General features: G+C 50.2%; 7 protein-coding genes across 7 annotated transcripts; 2 read left to right on the forward strand and 5 right to left on the reverse strand.

Annotated features, from left to right (window-relative positions):
- Positions 1-222: 222 nt before the first annotated feature.
- On the forward strand, positions 223-2,029 carry N7481_002514 (alanine--glyoxylate transaminase; the record flags this gene model as incomplete). Its single annotated transcript, XM_057261733.1, has 3 exons — positions 223-225; positions 382-887; positions 958-2,029. 3 exons carry the CDS (start codon positions 223-225, stop codon positions 2,027-2,029), a joined length of 1,581 nt encoding a protein of 526 aa, XP_057126665.1.
- Positions 2,030-5,559: 3,530 nt separating this feature from the next.
- Positions 5,560-7,483, forward strand: N7481_002515 (phthalate transporter; the record flags this gene model as incomplete). Its single annotated transcript, XM_057261734.1, has 5 exons — positions 5,560-5,780; positions 5,854-6,025; positions 6,103-6,434; positions 6,557-6,967; positions 7,216-7,483. 5 exons carry the CDS (start codon positions 5,560-5,562, stop codon positions 7,481-7,483), a joined length of 1,404 nt encoding a protein of 467 aa, XP_057126666.1.
- A 52-nt stretch (positions 7,484-7,535) lies between these two features.
- Positions 7,536-9,790, reverse strand: N7481_002516 (uncharacterized protein; the record flags this gene model as incomplete). Its single annotated transcript, XM_057261735.1, has 3 exons — positions 7,536-7,600; positions 7,671-9,657; positions 9,713-9,790. The coding sequence occupies 3 exons, from the start codon at positions 9,788-9,790 to the stop codon at positions 7,536-7,538; spliced, it is 2,130 nt and encodes a 709-aa protein (XP_057126667.1).
- A 1,187-nt stretch (positions 9,791-10,977) lies between these two features.
- Positions 10,978-12,260, reverse strand: N7481_002517 (uncharacterized protein; the record flags this gene model as incomplete). Its single annotated transcript, XM_057261736.1, has 2 exons — positions 10,978-11,740; positions 11,809-12,260. 2 exons carry the CDS (start codon positions 12,258-12,260, stop codon positions 10,978-10,980), a joined length of 1,215 nt encoding a protein of 404 aa, XP_057126668.1.
- Positions 12,261-13,092: 832 nt separating this feature from the next.
- Positions 13,093-15,153, reverse strand: N7481_002518 (uncharacterized protein; the record flags this gene model as incomplete). The annotated part of the gene is made up of 1 exon (XM_057261737.1): positions 13,093-15,153. The coding sequence occupies one exon, from the start codon at positions 15,151-15,153 to the stop codon at positions 13,093-13,095; it is 2,061 nt and encodes a 686-aa protein (XP_057126669.1).
- A 2,577-nt stretch (positions 15,154-17,730) lies between these two features.
- Positions 17,731-18,234, reverse strand: N7481_002519 (putative vacuolar transporter chaperon Vtc1; the record flags this gene model as incomplete). The annotated part of the gene is made up of 2 exons (XM_057261738.1): positions 17,731-18,077; positions 18,201-18,234. The coding sequence occupies 2 exons, from the start codon at positions 18,232-18,234 to the stop codon at positions 17,731-17,733; spliced, it is 381 nt and encodes a 126-aa protein (XP_057126670.1).
- Positions 18,235-19,725: 1,491 nt separating this feature from the next.
- Positions 19,726-21,831, reverse strand: N7481_002520 (GMC family oxidoreductase; the record flags this gene model as incomplete). The annotated part of the gene is made up of 4 exons (XM_057261739.1): positions 19,726-20,150; positions 20,258-21,266; positions 21,333-21,512; positions 21,580-21,831. 4 exons carry the CDS (start codon positions 21,829-21,831, stop codon positions 19,726-19,728), a joined length of 1,866 nt encoding a protein of 621 aa, XP_057126671.1.
- Positions 21,832-23,460: the final 1,629 nt, after the last annotated feature.

Genomic DNA, 23,460 nt, shown 5'->3' on the forward strand with positions numbered 1-23,460 from the left:
CTCTAATTTCTAATATTTTTCTATGAATATATGGCTATCTGTAGTATCTTAACTATCTCCACTCTATGGTATAGCCTCTGCATACGATATCGGATGGCCTCCCGTAGTCGCCGCACATACTGCGTCGCATACTAGCATACATCTTACATAGATTCTAGGTAGTATACAATCTTCACATAGAATATAGAATAGATTCCGAGTTCCTACTCTTCCCGCCCCAAAATGGTAGTTGAATCCTCTCCCCCTTCTCTGCTCCTCATCGGCCCCGGCCGTCATTCACCGACGGGTGGGAAATTTCCTCAGATATTCAGCTCCTCCCTTCTGCAATAAATAGCCTCCTTCTCCTCTGCCATTGCACTCCACTCCACTGTCCTTCGCAAGCCCTTCCGAGTGGTATACTTCGGCTGTCCTCCGACGCAACCAATCCCCTCTCATCTCTCGCCAGACTCCCCGGGTGACTCGGCGGCGATCCCCGATACTCCAGCAGTCCAGGTGTACCAGCGACACCAGTTTCCCTCGGGAATTCACAAGCAAATCACCCAAGGTACTACGCAATCCAACCAATCCAACCAATTACCCCGCCGCACACCCCGCCGCAATCGGATGTCGAACAAGTCCACCCAGCAACGACTGAGCCTGATCTCCAGACACCTGGACCAGCGTCTCCCGTTGCCTGAACTGAACACTCCCTTCTCGACCGAAAGAAACTCTCTCGCTCCTGACGACGTTGAATATAAACCTGTCGACCGTTCCATTCCTCCTTCTCCCTCCCCCGAGCCCCAACCCACCCAATCCAACATGTCTACTCAAGCCCCTCACAACACTTTGCTCATCCCGGGCCCCATTGAGTTCGATGATGCTGTCCTCCAGTCCATGTCCCACTATGCGTGAGTTCTTACCCCTCCATCATAATCATCATCATAATCATCCCCCACTAACATCAATTGACCCCTCCAGTGAGAGCCACGTCGCTCCCGGCTTCGTCAAGGTCTTCGGCGAGACCATCTCCCTCACCCGCAAGCTCTTCCAGTCCACCAACCCCGCCGCACAGCCTTTCATCATCGCCGGCAGCGGCACCCTCGGCTGGGACCTCGTTTCCGCCAACCTAGTCGAGCGCGGCGAGAACGCCCTCGTCCTGAACACCGGCTACTTCGGCGACGCCTTCGGTGCCTGCCTCACCACCTACGGCGCCAACGTCGACCACCTCCGCTGCCCGATCGGCGAGCGCCCCGCCTTCGAAGATGTCGAGAAAGCCCTCCAGTCCAAGCCCTACAAGGTCATCACAATCACCCACGTCGACACCTCCACCGGCGTGCTGAACGACATCAAGCGTGTCGCCGAAATCACCCGCCGCGTCAGCCCAAACACTCTCGTCGTCGTCGACGGCGTCTGCAGTGTTGGATCCGAGGAAATCGCCTTCGATCAGTGGGACCTCGATGCCGTCGTCACCGCGTCCCAGAAGGCAATTGGATGCCCACCCGGTCTGAGCATTGTAATGGTCTCCGGCCGCGCGATCCAGGCTGCTCAATCCCGCAAGACCCCCGCGGCTACTTACTACGCCAGTATCGAGAAGTGGCTGCCAATTATGCAGAACTATGAGAACAACAAGCCGAGCTACTTTGCCACTCCGCCCACACAGCTCGTGCACGCTCTGCACACTTCCCTCAGCCAGATCACTGCTCGTGGTATGGCGGAGACTTTTGCTATTCACACCAGGGCTTCAGATAAGGTCAAGGCTGCTGCTGCTGAGCTCGGTCTTAAGCAGCTCGCTCCTAACCCGGATGCTCAGGCTCACGGTATGACGGCCATGTACCTCCCTGACGGCCTGGCTCCCCCGGATGTCCTGCCCGGTCTGCTGAAGCGTGGCGTTATCTTCGCAGCTGGTCTGCACAAGGAGATTGCTACTAAGTATATCCGTTTCGGTCATATGGGTGTTAGTATCTCTGATCCTAACCGTAAGGATATTGATAATGCTCTGGGTGCGCTGAAGGAGGCGCTTGTTGAGGCTAAGCAGGCGAAGGGTCTGTAGATTTTGCCATGTTCTATAAATCTATAAATTGAATGATTATTATAGACTATCTTTTTCAAGGCGTAGCATACAGTAGTGCCAGGGTGCGCAATGCATGGAATGTGTTCATGGGTAGCAAAGTTGAACCTCGACCATAGGTATAAGTGTGCCCTCGTGTAATTTGTAATTGGTATATACTTATGTAGATTTACTAGTACCAACCTAGAACGCGGGCAAGTCTCCAGATACGGCACTCCATGCCGGCAACGGATCTAATAGACCTCGCCACAATGTTCCTCCTTTGTTGAAGCTATCCCGTCTATATACTTGGAATTAATTGATCTTAAAACTCAGCGTGCATGGCTAGAGAGTTTGTGAGGGGCAGAGAGAGGGAGGGCGTTCAAAGCAAAAGTGAACAGAGAAGAGGACGCAGGTGTGTCCAAATCTGTAGAGGAATACTACCAATTAGTGGGCAAAGCATCGGTTAAGAATGTCAAACAAGTCTCTCTGGGCAATAAGCCTCCGAATGGTCTAATGGTATTGGCCTTGATGATTTGGGGGGAAAGAGCGAGGAGGCTTTGAAGACGCGCACAGGGACCAATGCGTGCCTACCTTGTCTTTTTGTCTTTTTTTTTCAAGCTGAAGGGTCGAAGACGGGAGTCACGGGACAAGGCATTTACTTAGTTCATTTTGGTTCCTTCCCCTTTTATTACGTTTGTTGTTGTGCTTCTACCTAGTCCATCGTGCCTTCCTTCCAATGTGTATACATATTTGTTTGCTATCCCCACACCGCCCCTTTTCTGCCGACTGAGGTGGGCCACTGGTCTGTTGTCGTGGATCGCGGGACTCCCGGGAAATCCAAATCCAAATCTAATCTATGCACCTTCCAAGGTTTACCGACAGAAATGACCCTACAAGTATGCGATGGCTATTAGTAGTAGTAGTATAGATCAAGCAACCAGCGGTCAAAATTGAGCACTGCCAGCCGTACAAACTTCATCCGGATACAACTCGCTTAGAATGCGAGCAACATTACCAGCTCTCTCCCCACCACAGCAGCAGTAATATCATCAGCTTCGGATAACAAACATTGGGTGTATAATTATGGCCTTGTGACTTTTGTTAACGTCGAAGAACTTACAATTTGAATATAAATTCTGAGTGAGAATTTGGCTAAAGCTTTTCTGTTTTTGGATATCGACATGGCTGGAGTACTCTGGTTAGATTGGACGTGTTATTTTCTCAGTTCATTCATTGAAAATTATAGATTAACCTTTGGCGAGCCTTTCTCAACCTAGTTACATATTCCGGACTAGCATATACCTAGGCTCAACAGTGATCATTGAGGGGATGTGCGGGTGCCTGATGCTGCGCCGCATCACCAGGGCGCAACAAGAATCACTTAGGGTTAAATTATGGCTCAGTAGGCCCGTCGCGATCGTACTTCTAAAATATATTGAAACTTGATTGCCGAGCCAGTAAAGTGCAGTTATTGATCATTGGCTCCTTGACCTCGTTCAGAAGCCAGATGCATAAGGTGGCGTCGATGAATCTGCCTTGGCTTGCAAAACGAAAGCCTTTACATACATGCTAAGAGCGCAATGTAAGGAAGGAGGGCAAAATCTTAGGAGCTCAATCGTGCAATCTAGAATATACCCTGGGTATCTTTTGGGGCAAACTAGTAGATCTATTGCGTATGTTGAAGAGCGATGCCTAAGTGTTGTGGAGTCGTACAACGACGGAAGCGAAAGTAGTTGGAAGAGATATATTTAATGCTGGCTTTTACATCAGCCTTTCACGCCTACATCCTGTATATTCAACAATAAAATCAAGTTGAGCTTTTGGGGAAGGGTATAGAAGGGCGACTATGCTACGGAGTATAGGCGATATACATGAGAGGCAGCATGTATTCCAAAGAGTCGGGAAGCTTGTGTCGTAGTATTTCGAGTTGTGAATGAATTCCATGCTGCCACATGCGAACTGGCGTTGGGTACTTCTTGGCGAGCTCTTGTCGATACACTTTTATGGCTCAGCAGCAGGAGCACCTCGCTCAACGAATGAAACTGAATCAACAGGCCCGCACAGTGAAATTGTCAATCATTGGCTACTTGAACTTGATCGGGGGTCAGAGGCATAAGGTGGCGTCAATAATCTGCCTTGGCTTGCAAGGATCGAGCCTTCGCATTGGAGAGAGCAATGATGACATGCAGGAGTACGCCCAACGCCCCACTTCGCCTGGGTGAATCGGGCACAGGTAGTGTCGTATGCTCCGCTGCCTTTCAGGAAAATTATGGCTCAGCGGTCTTCTATATAATCTGATTGCCCCCGAAAATGAAATCGGGTTTCTGGGCTACTACCATGCAGCCAGTTCTGATTGGCTCGCAGTAAGTCGCGCCCACGGCCACGCAGAACCTTTACCTTCGCTGGTGCTCTGGGAGCATCTTCTAGGTAGCGATGACATGAATACTTGAAATCATTCAAATCCTCCCCATCAAAGGTAGCTAAGATATATGGTGGCTTTCTTTTTAAACCCCTGACTTCCGTTACAGCTCATAAATTGAGGCCATTTCTAAAGGCTCTTATTGTACAATGGCCAGTCGTGATCAATTGACCAGAAAATTCATGCATTAACTACGACAACTGTTTCCGTCTGCAATATCTTCGCGAAAGAAGTTCTCAATAGCAATGTCATTTCGGTAGCTACTAGTATGCAAAGTGGGTAGCTACACTGTCTATGCAGGTCCCAATGCAAAATTGTTGTTCACTTCCGTCCAAAGTCTCGACGGCTGAACTTGGAGACGTCAAAGCTTGCTCGAGCCATTTATGGGCCCCCTGTACCAGAGATCTCGCTTGAAGGGCAAATTGGAGAGAACCTTGAGACCGGGGATGCACTTCATATATACACGAGAGACCGAATGCAAGACATTAGCTATTTGGATTTTTTGGCGCACCGTAGTGACATACCTGAGAATTCTGCTGAGGTTTCATTCAAGTGTTAGAGCCTTATGGTAGATATTGCAAAGTCTGTATCTTTTGAAGTGTGATTTTGAAATCTAATAACCAATAGCCCCGTTTTGTTAGATTCGCACTGCAACATAGCCGTTAACAGTACAATCGCCAAGGCAGGCTTTTTATTCCAAATTCATAATATTGTCGAAACATGCCGATATGGCTTAATTACTAAAACCTTGAATCATGGATCTTCCGGTACTGTTAAGAGACAGCAATTCTGCAAAGTAAGAATGAGAGGTTCCACCGGCGGCATGTTATGGTGCCGGTGGAAATAGAAACTCTCAACACAAACGCCTCCGATTGGCCAATTCCTAGCCATTTCCCACCGGCATCTCGGACATCTCCACGACATACCAATCCAGGCCCACCTTTCTTGCGGGGGATGTTTACCTCGTTACATTTGCGGGGAAGCTTGATGGGGAATTATTTATTCGCCGTGGCTTCTCCTTCTGAGAAACCCCCGACTCAAATTGTCTCCGAGTCCTCACTCGACCCATCTCACAATTCACTCCCGCATCGACACTACTAACATCAAAACAATGGCGACGGTGGCAACAAACAAGACTTCCACCGACTTACCTCAACATGACGATTTGGAGAAACCAAATGTCCACCATGACGAGATCATAACTTCCATGAGCGCAAGTGAGCAGAAACGACTCATCAGACGCATCGATATCCGTCTCGTTATCACACTGGGCTTCCTCTACTGCATCAGCCTACTGGACAGGACCAATATGGGCGCAACATCAGTTGCAGGGTAATCTTTTCTAAAGCCTAAGCCTGAGCAAGACTCGCAAATATCGCAAATAGGCTAACCTCACTGCTGGCAGCATGCAGAAAGATCTGAACATGAATGCAGCCAACAATGGCTACAGCATAACGTCGCTGGTATTCTTCATCACTTATACAATCTTTCAAATCCCGGCCACGGCAATCATCCGTAAAATCGGACCTAGAATCTTCATCTCGACCATTGTCCTGTTATGGGGAGCTGTCATGATCGTGCGTACTCTTGTTTTCTGAGATCATTGATGGGACACCTGCAGCACCGGGCTAATGCTAACACTACCTTATCACAGGCATTCGGATTCGCTCCAACATGGCCGGTAATGGCTGGCCTGCGCATTATTCTTGGGGCCCTCGAAGCTGGGTTTTACCCGGGCTGTATTTTCCTGCTTAGTACTTGGTACCCGCGCTACGAGCTCCAAAAGCGCAACGCTGTCTTTTACCTGATTGGTAGCATGGCTTCAGGTCTCGGTGGTATATTAGCATATGGACTGATGCAGATGGATGGAATTTCCGGACGAAGAGGCTGGGAATGGATTTTCATCGTAAGTCTCCTTCTCCTCTTGGAAAATGACTCTCATTTACTCCTTTCCCCTCTCCGTCACGAGGGAGAAGAGAGATATACGTGATGAAGGAAAATCCCAAATACAGCACCGCTAACATAACCTAATCCCAAAGATCGAAGGAATCCTCACCTGCGCACTAGCATGCGCATCCTGCATTCTACTAGTAGACTTCCCCGAAAAGTCCCCCCCAATCGTGGAACTTCCTCAACGAATCCGAAGCCGCCTTCATTGTCGCACGTCTAGAAGCAGATCGATCAGACGTCTACTCAGAACCATTCTCACTAAAATCCTACCTCGCAAACGCAGCCGATAGCAAAGTATGGGCGTATAGCCTGCTTTATCTCCTCACCACAACGAATACTTACTCCATCGCCTTTTTCCTGCCGATTATTCTTCAGGATAGTATGGGGTTCTCGGTCGCGAAGGCACAGTGTCTTGTTGCGCCTCCGTATGTGGCTGCTGCGCTGGTTATGTTTGTTCAGGCGGTGTTTGCGGATAAATGGCGGATTCGTGGGCCTGTTGTTGCTTTTAATGCGGCTATTGGGTTGGTTGGGCTTGCTCTTACGGGGTATTTGGAAAGTCCTGCGCCGAGGTATTTTGGGATCTTTTTGGCTACTATTGCTGGTAAGTTCTCAAATTATTCTCTCTTCCTTTCTATGCTATCTGCAAGTTTGGTTTCGTTATCAAGACTGACCATTCCTACTCACTAGGAAACGCAAATTGCCCGGCATTGGTGTCTTGGCAAAGGTAATTACTTCTCATTACTCCAAGCTTTATCTCCGGAGCTGGTAGCCCCAAAACCAAACTTCCTTTCTGGACTCCATACTGACATTCTTGCAGCAACAACATCCGCGGCCAATGGAAACGAGCATTCACATCAGCAACCCTCATCGGCGGCGGAAGTATTGGCGGAATCTTCGGGACGACGGTATTCCGCGCAAAGGACGCACCGAACTATCGCCCCGGGCTTTTGGCAACTATGTTGGCCAATGCAGCGATCATCCTCATTGTCGCTGCGATGAGTTTCAAGTTCTCTCGAGCGAATAAGCGAGCCGAAGGTGGCGGAAAGATTATCGAGGGGCTATCCGGGTTTAGATACACACTCTAACTCAAGTGTATGCCAGTGCGAATGGAAATGAATATTTCGCTGCAAATTGAATTCAAGGGAATGTGCGACCCCAATTCCAACTACTATTCTGATCTTCGGGCATCATATTGAAAATTGCTGTGGCTGGTTAGATCTCGAATTTTCGTAGTCATGGCCAAAGCCCTGGAGGGATATTGGGTAAACTCACTTTCTCCAAATGCGCCGAACGTGCTGTCCAATTGCTCAAAAATGTATTCCGACGGATATTCCAAGGACATTGCGGTATTGGATGACAATTCACATCCCGAATTCTCTCCCCAGGATCCATTCCCATTTTCAGATAACTCTTGTGAGGTAGAGATAGGCGCTGTAGAAGAGGATCTCCCACCATATGCCTCGACTACGGGTGGGCATGCTTGTTGAATGGCATTGCTCGGCCCGTTGAACATGGTTTCTTTGGATACCCTACCGCTCACGTTATCGCCCAGGGCACAAGCCATCTCACGCTGGTTTGTGACTTTCAGCAATTCAGTGAGAAGCTGCTCTGTGTGCCTCGCGATCCGATTCTGATGGCTCTCCGTCCGACTTGCCCTTATTATCTTCAGAACTCCAGCCTTGGCTTCCAACGCAGCTGGCGAGAACGGGAGACATGTGGGTTGAATGCAAAGAATGACTCCAGCTGTAAACTGTTGCATCGAAACAAATGATATAGCGAAGTGTTTTCGAAATTTGTGGACTGGGATTTGTGAGATTCGAAGAGCTGCTGCTGTAGCTGCAACGAGGGATCTGTTTATTGCGTCCACGACGGGTTTATATGCAGTTCTTAGTTTCCTTTCTAGGAGAGAGCGGTGGATCTGGATTAGGGCAGAGTCATATGTTAGTTGTAAAAGAGCTGCTTGGAGAAACATGGTTTCTGCCTGCTCTTTCATGGCTTCGGTAGACTCCTGGACCTCCTGGCCGAGTCTGTGCCACCCTTCACCCCGCCAAAATTCAAAGTCCAAAATTTGAGGAACATTCCTTCTCCACGACTGTAATGCGTTATCCGAATCTTGGACTATTGACGCGATGGCCTCCAGGTCTTTGTCTTCCATTATCGGTCCTAGGCGAAGTCGGTGGAATCGAAGAAGCGTTTGACGCACGATCTCGTATATTTCGGTTTTCATGACGTGGAATAACCCCTTTCCAATATTGCCATTGTCTGTTGCCCCGGGAAGAGAGGTAAATAGGTCAGGTGGCAAGGTGAGGTCGTCCAAAACTCTGAGTTGATGAACTTCAGCGTAGTCGATCGAAACGGGTCGGCCATAAACCATGGAAGTAAAAGTATCCGAAACGACGAGGTGATTCCAGCACCTTGATTTTGTCTCTGCCATAATTAGATCCGTACCCGAAGTATCTTGATTCTGCATGTCTAGAGCATATGCTGCCCTGAGCGACATTCCCAGAACGGTCCAGGCAAGACGAGGAGAATTGTGGAAGACATAGTAAGAAGACAGAAGCAGAGGTATTTGCACGGCTTCAACTTGGCAGTCTTCTAAGACATCTAGCAAGTGGAGACGTATCTCCGCAACAAATCCTTGGAGCAAAGTTTCCGGATCGATATTGTGGACACGCATCTGATCATACCCGTCCCAATCCTTGTCGGAGAGAACAGATTGTAGTCCGATCGCCGCGACAGCTAGGAGTAGCATGCATGAACCAAGCTCTCGGCGAGGCCACTGGTCTCGAGAAATGATGTCCTGGGCGGTCTTCCGAAAATGGGGCTCAACGAGCAACATGATGAACCATTGCACGCGGTGGAAGTAAGCGTCGAGCAGAGAGATCATAACCGGAGTCGGGGGCATCTTGATTTGTTGCAGACTCCATAGGTGTTCGCCAGGATTCGCTGTGCCCACATCTCCGGGGAGCGAGGCACCGGTTAAGATGCGCCCTGTTTCCTGCTCATTAAATACCTGTCGTGCGAAATCAATCGTGGAGGTGGTCGTGTTCGTGTTCAGCTGTTGCTTATCCGATGTTGTCGCAGTCGACGCTGGCGAGAGGAGCTCAGGCGAGGATCCGGTCACGGCTGGTTTTGGTCGCAAAGCTGTATAAGAAGCATTATTTTGTCGCAGCCCTTTCCGGCGAGGGGATCTTCTCGTAGTGGTTTCACATTTGCGACAGGCTCGGACACAGAGAATGCAAGGACGGGCGGTATCGCACTTGGGATCTGGTTAGCGTTTGGAATAGATGGGGTCAGTTTGGAGGATCTCCCACTTTCAACTTCTGCCGGTGGCACCGATCGCATGCCTTGGGTGTGCGCTGCTTTGGGTGACACGAATATCCATCTTGCATCTTGCCGGGGGTGCCAGGCGAGCGAGAAGTGGAGGTTGCGGGGGGGAAAGCATGGCTAGTGGGGATTTCCCCGGATTACAACCGACGACACCGATCTGCCTCGGTACGGTGGAAGTAGATGACCATCAACACATTTGATGGGAGAAGAAGAGGTGATTGACTTGGGAATGTTGTATATTCCTTGTGGTGTTCTGTTGGCTGTCAATAGCCGGTGGCAGGTACGAGAGAGACAGAGAGACTCCTCAAGCAGCCACCGGCAACGCCCGAAGTAGTGTGAAATACAATCTCCAGCATGATCTCTATACAATAACAAACATAGCAAAGATGACGTCAAAAAGATCCTATATGTTTTCAAAATCAGCAGGACTGTCAACGTCCTCACCTCAGGTGGTGCAGTGGCAAAGCCACTCACCACCGAAGCTCCCCTATCTTGGGGAGCCGCCCTCAGTGTTGCGGCCTGGCACTGACTGGCGGGGGAGGATCCAGGTGGGCGGGTGGTCAAAAGGCATTCCCAAAGGGCTGTCGAGGTACAATGGTCTTTCTTTTCTTTTTCTATCCAACATCTTTGTCTTCTTTGTTGAAGAATTGCATGAGGCTGTTCCCAAATCTTGGGAATGCACTTCCTAATCGGGAAGGAACCGAAGTTATCCCAAAGTTTTGGCCGCGACGGCGACGGCGAGGATGTGCGTTCGAATCCCTCACCAACCGGTCTTTTCTTTTTCGAAAACACCTCGAATTTTGTTTTCTATGTTGAATTAAGGTGGAAAAATCGGGCGATTCTATTTTTCTGGTTGGTTTCTTTTTCCCATCACTTGGTGATTTTATAGAAATTGTTTTCGTACTGCGTCAAAGTGCGGTGTTGGAGTTGGATATGAGGGGAAAGTCGTACTATGCATAGCCAAATGGTACTACTAGTAGTTTGTCTCACCTCATATTGTTCAATCACATCAGTATATTGCTCTACCTCATTGGATAGACAGATACTAGTAGGTGCAACCATACCTACTAGCTTGAATGAAATAAAAAGATCTTCGAATTCGGGTATCAAATAACAAATCTAACGAACAGTATACTAGTACAAATCTCGCTCCCACAGATATACCACAGCCTTTAAAAAAAGGGGACTGCCATGGCCATGGCCATGGGCAAATACAAGAAAGAGGAAAATGGGCAAGAAAAACAACCGACTAAGCATTCCTGGTCTTCTTGCTACTCCTCGGACCCTTCTCATCCTGAGTCTCGCTCTCATTCTTCTGTTCCGGCGAATCATCACCATCACCGCCCTCACATTCTCCCAGACGAGCCAAAAGAGCATCCACCTGCTCAGCACTCATATGGAGAATCTCCTGCGCATCAATATCGGGGTAATAACCCGACAGAGCGATATTCCTCAAAACGTAAGCGACTTTCTCGATATCGGCCATTGATATCATAGCACCAGCACCACTCAACCTCTCCCGTAATTCAAAACAAGCCTGCCAAAGCTGCCGATACTCCGCAATATTATACTTTAGATTCAACTCGCCATTCGGCTTTATAAACTTCGAGCCTGGGCCCTTCCCGCTCCCAGTCCCGCTCCCACCATTCCGAATAGCCCGGACCGTCTCCGGAGACGCAGATGATTCGGGATAGACCTCAACACAAAGCCATAGATACGTATCGTCGCTGAAGAAGGGGACTTGAACACGTTCAGATTCTTCGTCCTTTGCATTCGTGGTCGCGATTGAGAGGATCAGGGATGCAGTTGCTGGTCCGACGCCGCGGAGAGGACTTAGGTCGTCCATGCTTTGCTTTGGGAAGACTTCTTCCGTAATGGTCGTGGGGTTGGAATTGTCCTTGTCCTTGACGGTTGGTAGGGATTTTAGGGCTGTTGATGTACATTTAAAGACCAATTTCTCTTGGTTGGATCTTATCATTCCCAGGAGTGCAGGACGGGGACGACCGTGTTTGCTGGATAGACAGGATAGGGTTGTTAGAATGATACCTTTAATCTCAATTGAGGAGTCGAATAAACTCACGTCTTCCACTCCATAACCCGACAAAGTTCCTCATGGGTAAAACACGCAACCTCATCCTCCTCCGCATCTTCAAGACCCCCAGTGTCCAACCGCTGCCACACAAGAGCCGGCATCCTCTCATACCGCCACCGATCAAGCTCAAGGTACTTCTCCGCCTCACCCTCAATAATGCGCTCCTCGGAGGAATCAAACTCCGTTTTCGTAATCAGGGCCGCATCCGAGCCCGAGCCCGAGCCGGTCTTGCGCTTCTTTGAACCACCCTTAGGCTGCAGTTTCAACATCGCTTTGCGCCGTTGGACTTGCTGGGCTGTGGTGTTGTAGCAGGTAAGGAGTCTTTGGAAGGTTTGTGCGGTTATGCGTGTGGGGTGGAAATCGGCTTTGAAGGTATCGTCGCGTTCGCGCGTGGTGCTGGTGCTGGCGTCCTCCTTCAAGGAGGTCGTGTCGACTGCCATGGTCGAGAGAATAGCTGATTCGGACTCTTAAGGATGTGAGTCAATTGCTGTGGTAGAAGTCCGGGGCGAGTAACTGGCTTTGCAGCGGACTTGTGCGGTGTAATTCCAGCAAGAACAGCCAGAGGTTCAAGTTCTTGGACGCGGAGCTCCCCCCCGGGAGACGGGAATTCCTGGGGAAATGCAACTTATCGATAAGTGTAAAATACCTGTCATGTCAGCGTTCTGCAAGCTCGGGCCCACATAAAGGTGAAAGTTACAATACGCATATATCAAATGGGATATCGAGATCCCATGCCTCGGTATTCCATGGGGGAGCGATGGCTCCATGCTTGTCTACAGAACATAGCTGATATGTTACTCAACCAGCCTATCAAACAGCATACACTTAGCTCTACAAGAAACCAAAACCAATGTCTATGCCTCAAGCCAGTCGCATTTTTGGGTCAATCTTAAACCTATGTACAGTCCGGCCGTGATAGCTCATTAACCAAATATCAGATACAGGCGCATCGTAAGAAGAGAGTCATCAACCATCTCACCATCGCCACAGGCACTGCCATGTCACGTCATCATCAAGACAACAACAACACAACAGACCTTGCACGCTCGTCACGAAGACGTAAAAATTAAAACAACAATAGAACGCCGCTGGGAAGAGGCAGTAAGGGTTTGGAAACAGACGCTGAGAGGAATAGATCTTTCGACCAATAGATCTCAGAAAGAAGAGAGGAGTAGCGAATACAGGGTGTTGAAAGCCGATAGCTGCAGGATGATAGCAGCGTCGACGTAAATTTCAAGTAAGAGGGTGTGTGGGCGTCTTTTTATTCTTTTATTATTTCTTGGGATCCGCGCGTTTCGCCTTGGATGCGTCCTGGTTGGGGTGGACAAAGCTCATGCGTTGATCGTCCTCGTCGCGATCGAAGGGCAACACGGATCGCTTGGACCGGCTCCGCTTCAGAGGATGCGCGATGGGGGCAGCCTGAGGTGTAGGGTTCAGCGACGGCCCGGGCTTGGGCTCGGAAGTAGTAGTAGACTGAGCAGTGTTGCGCTCGTCATCTGCCACCTCGATGTGGCGAAATTCCTGCTCCTGATCATCGGCCTCAGATGAACTAGGGCTGTCCGAGTCGGAGGCGGCCTCATAGTCATCCTCATCGTCACTGACCAAGCTGGGTGCCTGGTTGGACTCTATCGTGTGCGGGCTGAGATTGGCAGGGTGGTCCAGGCCATCCCCTTCACGTGTCTCGGTCGGGAGGTGACCGTGGAACGGAAAGTTGAGGAAAGATGGAGGCTGGGGCCGTGAAGGAGTCATCTCGTGTTGCAGTTGAGGCTCATGGGGCGCTCTATCAAGACCCTTGCGGCTCTCGGTTCGCTCAGAGGCAGCCTGGGCTGTAGGCATCCGCATAGGCTGACGGGCTGCCGCAGGACCCTGCCTAGACTCCTCTGACGGGTGGGCCGAATCTTCACCATCCGAATCCGCATCTGACAGGCTGCTCAGATCAACTGGGGTCTTGGCCTCTTCCACCAACTTGTCCAGGTTCAGGCCCAATCCGCGCTGACGCATAAGAGCAGACAGGTGAGGGGTCGCAGGGGAAGCGAGGAACGAAGGGTTGGTCTTCGCCTTCACCGGCTCTGATTGGCGGTGCCGTTCGGAGGCTGGCTTCACCGTCGCAGGAGGAGTGGCAACAGTCGCAGTGGAGTTGACTGCCGTAGGTTTGCGTGGCGTGGCCAAATCCTTGGGCGGAGTGGGAATGGCGCTCGGGGGCGGAAGTTGAGCTGATTGAATCAGAGGGTGAACAGTGCCTGGGGTGGCAACAGCACTCTGAGGCTCAGAACGACCACCAACAATCACGCCGGCATCATCCAAATCGACCGCGACACCGCAGGCAATGGCCGCAGCCTCGTGGCTTGTAAAGTTCCGGTTGTGCGCAATACGGCAATGATTAATAAACCCTTGGGTGCTGGAAAAGTTCTCCCGTTTGCAATCGAGACAGACCAGCTTGACCATCAGGCCGTCCGACTTGCGTCGAATAACCATGGGACCAGCCTTCTCTCTCGGCGGTGGATATATTTGCGGCAGGGATTGCATCTTCGCACCTGTAGACGTACGCGACGGTCGGCTCTTTCCAGCCAACTGACTGAAGTCGATCGGATTCCCACGTGTTGACCGGCCACCTTCCAGCGGGATGCCGGACACACCCGAGACAGAAGACGCTTCCACCAGGCCACCGTCGAACCGAGGATCGGGGATGAGCCACTGCATATAGTGACGCGAGTAGGGACCCTCGGCGACACCCCAGGGCGCGGGCGACATGGGTGCTGGGCCATTTCCAGGCTGCAGCACCGAGGCGCCCACACCAGAGCTGACATCGGCGGAGACTCCGGCGACCGCAGACCCCGGGTAGGGGATTTCCGCGCAGCGACGAAGCTGTTCCAGCGCGACCTGACACTTGGCGATCTCCTGGTCGATCAGTCGTAGCTCGTTGTGCTTGAGGAGAACCTCCAGACTGAGCTGGGCGGTGATCGTATCCCGGATGTGGTTGACACTTGGCTTCCCACTGGCGGCCTGCGCCGGCGGACGCTCGATCTCCATGGTGGCAGTCGGGGACGGCGCAACCGAAATCGCAGCGACATCGACAGAGGGTGCGACGGACGGAGAGGGCGTTGGGGGCATCGAAGGGACAGATTGTACCGGTCGCGTAGACTCCTCAGTGCGCACCTTTGTAGCAGCGGGAGCGTCAGTCGCAGATGAGGACGAACGCTTGCGCTTTAACATGGGCGGCAGGGAGAGGCCGTTGACATTGACTGGGGCACAAGAGGGAGCCAGCATTTTGACTTCCTCGGCCATTACCTTGTCCCCTCCGATCGCAGAGGGCCAGGGTAGCAGGCGAAACATGCCATGCGAGATGGGCGGGAATCGGGTCGGGTCAGGCAGAGACGATAAGGTGTTTATATGAGAAAGTGATAGGTCGATTCCATGCGCTCGGATGTCGAAATGTGGAGGATGAGAATTGGGAAGGGGGGAAGTAGGGGGAAGAATTGTGGTGGTGGTAGAGGTATAATTTTTTTTTTTGGAGAGTGGGTGTGGTTGATGGCGGTGGAGTGTGAATGTGGTGGTGTGGTGGATGAATTGATTGTTTAGAGCGAAAGGGGGAAGGAATGGACGACTGTCGCGCGACCGTGTCAAGATGTGGGATTTGGGGGGGGGGAAGCAGAGAGCGGCGTGGCAAAATCTATTAATAATTGGAGAGTGTGGGTGGAAGTTGATAGAAACAGGAAAAGAAAAGAAAAGGAGAAAGGAGAAAAGAGGAAAAGGGGGGAGAGAATAGGTATAGGTAAAGTGTGAAGTAAGAAGGAAGAGAAGTAAGAGTGGAAGAAGTGGAAGGGGAAGAGGAAGGAGGGAAAGAGGGAAACAACAGAATCAGAAACACAGAATGTTTAGGGGGGAAGGGGCGATCGGGCGCACGCAGGGTAGGCAGGGTAGGGAGAGTAGGCAGAGTACAGGGGGAAGGAACGGGAGTGGACAGCAGTGGGCAGCAGTGGACAGCAGTGGACACAGGGAAGGAGCAGTGGAGCCAGGATGATGTGATGGTTCTGCCTCTTTCTGACGTGGAGATGCGACACGTCATGTAGTTACCTAGTGTACGGAGTAGTATACCTACGGAGTAGAGGTATACTTGATACATCAAGTAGATCCATCGTACTAGTACAGAGTAGTATACTATCTACTATCTACTATCTACTATTTACTATTTACTATTTACTACCCTCTCTAAATACCATCATATCATACCATTCATACCACTCGGATGCCTGCGGCTCCCTCCTCTGGTTCGATGGCTCTCCTACCCGCCAAGGATAAGGTGTGGTCTGGGCCTCTCCCAACGATCCTCTAGCTGATTGGGTTACTAGCCTCCGAACAAGCACCTATCTCACTTCACGAAGTACATCCTAGACACCACACTTCCCCGGCTAATCACAGCCACCCAACACTCACAACCCTGCACCACGACGGAGTCTTCCTGCACTGACCCTCCATAACCCGGAGCCATGGCCAGCGTCAGCTCCCACCGCCCAGATCCCAGATCCCAGCTCTGACTGGAGCTACTAGCTGCCACTAGTGCTCACAGCCAGGCTGAACCAGGGTACGCGGCGAGACCTGGCCGAAAGCCATCGAATCCTATCGAAGGCCATCCCATGTTGTGGCCTTGTAATTCAGGCGGTAAGGCTACAATATCAACAGCCGAGGCTCCCACGGGTCCATGGAATCGAGTTATAGAGTAGATCTATGCCTACAACGAGAATTAGTAACGACTAGGCATACCTAGTAGTAACTTAAAGTTTATTTTATGCCGGTTAATATTTGTATCCATGGGTCTACCTGTCCTTTTTTGGGTCAGAACTTGAACTAAACAACTCAAGAGTTCTTCCAGATGAACTTGAAGTGTGATGGAATATATTTCTCCCTCCAGGGTTCTCAACCACCCACAACAACTTGAACTTGAACTTGAAGTCGACGAGCTGAGACTAGGTGAGGTAAGTCAGAACCCAGCGAATACTACTAGTATGTTAAGGCTGCCACCTGGGCACTGCCATGTGAATGTAAGTTTCACGCTTCTCTGAATGCGGAGGCCAGCATTAGTGCTTCCGAACCTGAAGTTTAGGGTTTAGAGGCTTTCACCGGGGTCAAGGTATGTACTTATTGGACTACCCAAATTTGTCTGTTTGATAGGCCCGAGAACAAGCAGATAAGATGGGTTTCCTCTCGATGATTGGATACAATTCCAGGGTATCTAGGAGATAGAAGGGGTCCGTGATCCGTGATCCAAGTTCGAGAATAGACTCCTACTAGTACTAGTACGGAGAATTGGTGCATTACATTGCTCTCCTACGCTACCAAGAAATAGGAAATAATGAAACCCCTCGTAAATGGCATTGCATTGCTTGAGCGTGGAGATATAGACCTGGGTTGACCCCTTTGAACAGAAAGGGTAGGGTACTGAAGGCGCCCGAAAAAATCATATCATGTCATATCGTGATCATGATAAGAGATCAGTTCACTCGAGTCGCAGGGAGTCGAGTCGACTTGATCATAACCGAAACTACCGTAAGGTGGTCCATACGCTGGATCTAATCCCAACCGCTGCATTTAATATACAGTTGACCGAATAAAGTAACACGAGACCGTCCGCACCAAAAGCGCCAAACAAGTAATGAGATGGACAAGAAACCGAAAGCCAAATGTATGATCCGAAACGCTGGACAGATGAGCACAGACTGGTGTGAAAATGTGCGGGACTGAGATGGAGAAGATGGAATGGATCGTGATGGGTGTGGGAGTGTGTGTGGAAGAGGTGAGGTGAGGCGGAGCAAGCGGGCGAGCGAGCTTAGCTTGGAAACTTTTGTTCCTGCACCGCGCTGCAGAACAGGGTTTAGCGACCGGGCGACCGAGCAAGTAAAGAAATTGAAGCACTCAGTTCAGATCGGAGTCCTGGATTCGCAGTATAAAGTTTACGACGACGGCGGAGAGAAGCGCAATGGCGAGGATGGTCGGACCAAAGCGGTCGTCAAAGCCGCTCTGTCCGCGGCGCCGGATACTCTGTGCTCGCCAGTGGAATGTGACGACGGCGTAGATCATGGCACCCATGGCGATGATGGTGAAGAGGGCTGCGGAGATGCGACCGATACGGTCGCCGAAGTTCAGCAGGCCGACGGCGAGACCGCCGAGGATGACGGTGAAGTTCAGCCACGAGAGAAAGGTGCGCTCGTTGGCGAAGAAGACCTTTGGCTCGACGCGGGTGGGGAGGGCGATGCGCTTGCCTGAGGATGTGTTGTTAGTTAATGTCGGGGGTTGGGTGCGTATATATGCGTATGGGAATTGTTTGCAGGGTCTGTTCTGCGTGTTCTGCGTGGTATTGGGGAGGTCGCTGTTGGTTCACTTACCCGGGGCAGTCTGGAGGAGAGGCTGGCTAGACATGACGGAGGCGACACGGGGGATGCGCGGGGCGATGGAGGGGTGGAAGAAGGGGTAAAGTGTAAGAGGCTTGATTGGGTGGAATGTGCGATCTTGAGAATGAAGAGAGAAGGGAGAGGGAAGAAAAAGAATGAAGCCGAAGTGAAGGAGAAGCGACGCAACGCAGCTCTGCCAATCCCCGCCGATGACGAGAGATAAGAAGCTAACCGGATTGGGACTAGTGTTGTGTAGCTCTGCCGTTCGGACTGCACGTGCGTCGCCCATTGGCTTTGCTTGGGCCAGTTCATTCAATTTAGCTTAGTTGAGATGAGACAAGCAAGACTGAGTTTACTACGGAGTACTCGTACCGCCTCTTTTCTCTTTTCTCATCTGTCTCATCGTGTTTCCAATTGACCGTTGATTGCCGTTTCTTTTACATGGCTATACCATTCCTATCAGAGTCAAGGACGACTCCCTCTACCAATAACCTGGCAGACCCATTATCCCTGTCCATTGCTGTAACGGTACCCCGAACAAACCTTCTTATGGCCTCTGCTGCGCCACTAATGGATCAACTAAGAATTAGACTCGTACCTAGTTCACCAATGGGAGAAACCACGGTTAAACGTCGTGCCTCGATACGGTCACTAGCCAGTAGCCTCGTCTCAACCATGCACCCGACTCGCTCTCTCCTGCGATCTCCTAGCTCTATTCTGGCCCTATTCTGGCCTTACTCTAACCCTATTGACCTAGATAACCATTGGAATCACCATCATGCCATTTTAAAGTTACTCTTGGACCTCCGTCCCTGCATTAATTGGCATTGCTTATTGTCCATGCCGGGCCAAGCTGGGGGAATGGCCAGACCCTCACCGGAACCGACCTGACTCATCCCGAACTGTAGACCCGCTAGGCCCCGATTAAATTAGTCGGCCCCATCTGCGTGGGCTCGGCTGGATTTCCTTTGTGTCAGGCAGTTGACCTTGGGTGAATACGAGTACGCTTGCTAGCGAAGTATTCTCAGACAAGTGACAATTTTATTCCATGGATTGCCAATGCCTTGGGGATTGACTACCTATACCACCGATTAGTATGCTTTGCTTATATTCAGCCAACGCTATATAACCCGGGATAACCCCCAATTGCCGATGTCGATATCAGTCTCAAACCGCTGTGGAGAGCCCCGGAATCCACCTACTTATCATCCTAACCCACTAATCCACCTGGTCACCACCATGTGAAATTCGCGATTGGTATTTTCAATTGCCGAGGGAAAGTCACCCCAAGGACCTTGGGCGATAGGGTAGTATTCGACATGATCATTAGTAGACCATAGTCTTATCATTACCAAAAAAAAGAATAGGGCATACCGGGCATTCAATCAACTTATAACTTGCCCAGGTGAACTGTAGAATAGACTAACTACTAGTATCCACAAGTATACAATTTAATACTAAGAAACACTCGTAACTACATAAACCTGGGCAACTTGAACTCATGCACTAGTAGTACTAACTATGCCATAGCTTCTTTCAACGGCGCAAAGTCCCAATCCTCCTTAATCAAATCCGCACACTTCTCCGCAATACTATAAACAGAGCTAACAATATTCCCACTAACATTATTCGGAAACACCGACGCATCCGCAACTCTCAACCCTTCCACCCCCTTCACCCGCAACCGTGAGTCCAGCGCATCGCCCAGCGCAACAGAGCCGCAGATATGATACTCGCCCAGTACCGCTTCGTGCACTTGTTCCTTGCACTGCGATAGATCGGACAGGTCGACCTCCGGCGCGGGGAAAGTACGTGCTGCGAGCGAGTTTGCAACGTGCGATGATTGACGTACCTTGTCGACCCAGCGGAAGGCGGCGCCCAGGATGGCGACGTCGGCTTCGTGGCCGCCGTAGTTGGGGTTGATTTTGGGGGGTTTGGTTGGATCTGGTGTGGGTGTAAGTGAGGTTAGTGGGATTGGATTGGGATATGCAAGTAGGTGAGGGAGGAAAGATCCACAATAAATCAAGAAAAAAGAGAAAAAAAGAACATACCGGCACTTTCAATGTGTACATAGCCACGAGCTACGGGATATTGAAGACAAAGCGCGAACGTTAACCCGGCTGGTCTATTCGGATCAGCAGGCGGGAAAAGATTACGCTGGTGCTCAATTCCATCGATCTGCGCCGTAATGGGGACGAGAACCATTTGCAAATTTGCAGAGACATCACTCTGGAGATGAGCGATGATCTGCTCCAGTTGTTTTTGATGAAATGCACTGGTAGGCTTCACGTCGCGAATACTCTGCACCACTTCTTCAAGCTCAGCCTCGGACAAGATGCTCTTTGCCGAGAAAAAGCCCTGCATAGTCGAAGTACAGCTGAGGACTCCGCTCTGGGTTTCCGCGTACTGCTTCTGCGCGGCGGCCATCAGTTCGGGGTTCTGGTACAGCGAGTCCAGCGTCATGATTCCGGGTTGGGTTTCGTACCCCGCGAAGGTGAGGGGGTGGTCTTGGACGTTATTTCCGATAGCGGGGTTGGCGACCTTGCACTCGACGCCTGCGGCTTTGAGAATGGCTGGATCGCCGATTCCTGAGAGCTCGAGGATTTGTGGCGATTTGAGAGTGCCGCCGGAGACGATGATCTCGCGGTTCGTGGTGATGGTGTGCTCTTGGCCGTTGTGGGTGAAGTTGACACCGACTGCTTTGTTGCCTTCGAGAACGACCTTGTTGACGAGTGCTGAGCAGAGGACTTTCAAGTTGGGACGGGTGGTTCGGTTGTTTTCGTAGTATCCTCGTGCTGCGTAGCTGCGCTTGCCCTTATTTGGGCCGGTGCGTGCAATCAAGCCGAGCGTGTTGTAGAATCCGATGTGATCTCCGCTCCAGGGGTCGAGGGGCTTTTTGCTGTATCCAGTTACCTCGTCGCAGGCTTTGATGATGTCGGTTTCCACTGGTATGAGGCTGTCGTTGAAACTTGTTCGAACAGGCCCACTAGTTCCGTGAAATTCTCCGACAAAAGGCATCGTGGATGTGTCTTTGATTGAAGGGTCAACGGGCTCAAGGGTCTAGAAATAGGGTCAGACGAGTTTCTTTATACTTGGGGGATTGTAGCTCAGTATCAGGAAACAAACCTGGTGCTTGCGCATGTATAGCTGCATGATATCCGCCGACCAGCCCTCGTCTTCGGCGAGCTCAGCCCAGTCATTATAATCCTGTGTCGAGCCACGTACGTACATCATATAATTGATGCCGGAGGAGCCTCCAAGGAGCTTTCCTCGTGGGATATGATGGCGTCGACCTTTGTTACCTTCCTGTTCTCGAGAGATTAGTTGAAATCGGACCAAACGGGAAAGGATTTGCGAATCCGAATCTACTGACCTGCGGCTCCGAGTACAAACACCAATCGTACTCTGGGTCCTCAAACATTCCAAGGAAAGCGGCCGGACAATCAACCAGGGGATCGCCGATGCGATACTTGCCCGCCTCAATTACACCAACTGTGACATCGGGATTCTCACTCAGTCGCGCCGCAACAGCGAGCCCAGCAGTTCCACCGCCACAGATAATGTAATCGAACTTTGTCTGAACAAATTCCTCAATAGAAGTTGTCGGCGTACTATTGTCAGCCATGTTGAAGTTCAATATCCCAACAATGCGGGGTAGAGCGTGATTGCGAGAAAGAAAAAGAGAGAAGACAATGTCTGTATGCTGCAGCGGCGACGCTGCGGGGGGTCACATTCTTTTTCTACCTTCATTATAGCCGCTGTGGCTTAAAATAAAATTTGAGAACGGCTGAAAAATCCCGAAGGGAGCTAAGGCGTGCAGTAGCTTGCTATGAGGTTAGTTTCGTTTTGTCTCTCGACCTGTTACTTTTGCCACTGTTTGACCATTCCCCGCACCGCGGGCCTCTTGCGTCTAGCCTCTTTCTACTGGGAAAGAAGCTAAAACGGGGATACCCTGTACAGCACAGTAAGACTGGGGGCCTGATTGCAAGTCTAGCGTTTACGTGGCGGGGCTTGCACTTATGAGGCTTGGCTGCGTTCGATACGTGTTCCGAGTATACTAGGCTCTGTTTACAACTGCGAATCTCACGATGGGGTCTAGTTCTATGCAGGCTTCAAGTCAAACTAGTAATTCCGCCATATCGCGCTACCGTAACAAACTCGGTTAAATCGTTTGCTCGCGGTGGATATACACGGTTGTCTTTTCCATGGATATCTCGATTGACTCGTGTTCACGGATATAACCATATCTCGTAACTAATTCTGCGGTTGTATATGTACATGGCAATCAAATTCAATCAAATTTATAGATAGCACATACCTTGCTAGCACCAAGGTCGAGTCTCATTGGTGCCTCAAGATATGCAGTCCACGGGTGGTGCCAGCATTGCAGCTCTCATTCCTGATAGGCTTATGCAGGTTGATCTTCTGAGCAAACAAGATGGATCTCCACCAATACTAAGATATTATTCTACGGCGCTCCATAAGCGCAGGGTGTTCAGTAGCTGTATATAGGGGTATTTTACTTGGCCGTCTTGAACGCTGCCTGTAGCTTCTGAGTCTAAAATTACTAGTGTCCCATATATGAATTTGGACAAAACTACAGTAGTACAACACAATGCTAAGTGAGGGTAAATCGAACGCCCAAAACGGCTACACCCGACGCCAGTTTAAGCGTTCGATTTGACAATATCTGATGCCACCTTCGTAGCACATGATCGAAGCCAAACATCCTTATCGTTTGCTCCCAGATTGCTCCCGGATTGTTCCCTGAGCCCATCCTGAGCCCTCCCTGAGTGCTCCCGGAGCCCACATAGCTACACAGGGATCAACTTCATCGTACTCAGGGCACTTTGGGTAAACCATCAGGCACGTCATCAGCATCTCTCTTCTCTATCCTCCGATTGTAACCGCTCTAACAAATTTTAAAGAGTCTCTTTGTTAAGTCCGTTTTTGAGCCTAGTCAAGATTTCGATGATAGATATATATCAAAGCTAATAACGTAGGTACTGTAAATACTTAAAAAAGGATCCTCTGTAATTTCTTATTTTAGTACAGAAAGAAGATATTATAGTATTTCTGGAGTAGATACTTAATAACTTAAGGATAAAGAAGTTTAGCAGTCTATATAAGTATAAGACTGTTAGCGCAGCCTTGTAACAGATCACACTTAAGTTGAGGGTCACCGTAAAATACCGCTTACCTAGTACCACAACAATCTAGCTTTACTATCTAAAATCTAGAATGGAAGATGTAA

Source organism: Penicillium waksmanii (genome assembly GCF_028829765.1).
Source record: "Penicillium waksmanii strain IBT 27052 chromosome Unknown utg000002l:1.0-3326099.0:1.0-3328782.0, whole genome shotgun sequence".
Lineage (NCBI taxonomy): Eukaryota > Fungi > Ascomycota > Eurotiomycetes > Eurotiales > Aspergillaceae > Penicillium > Penicillium waksmanii.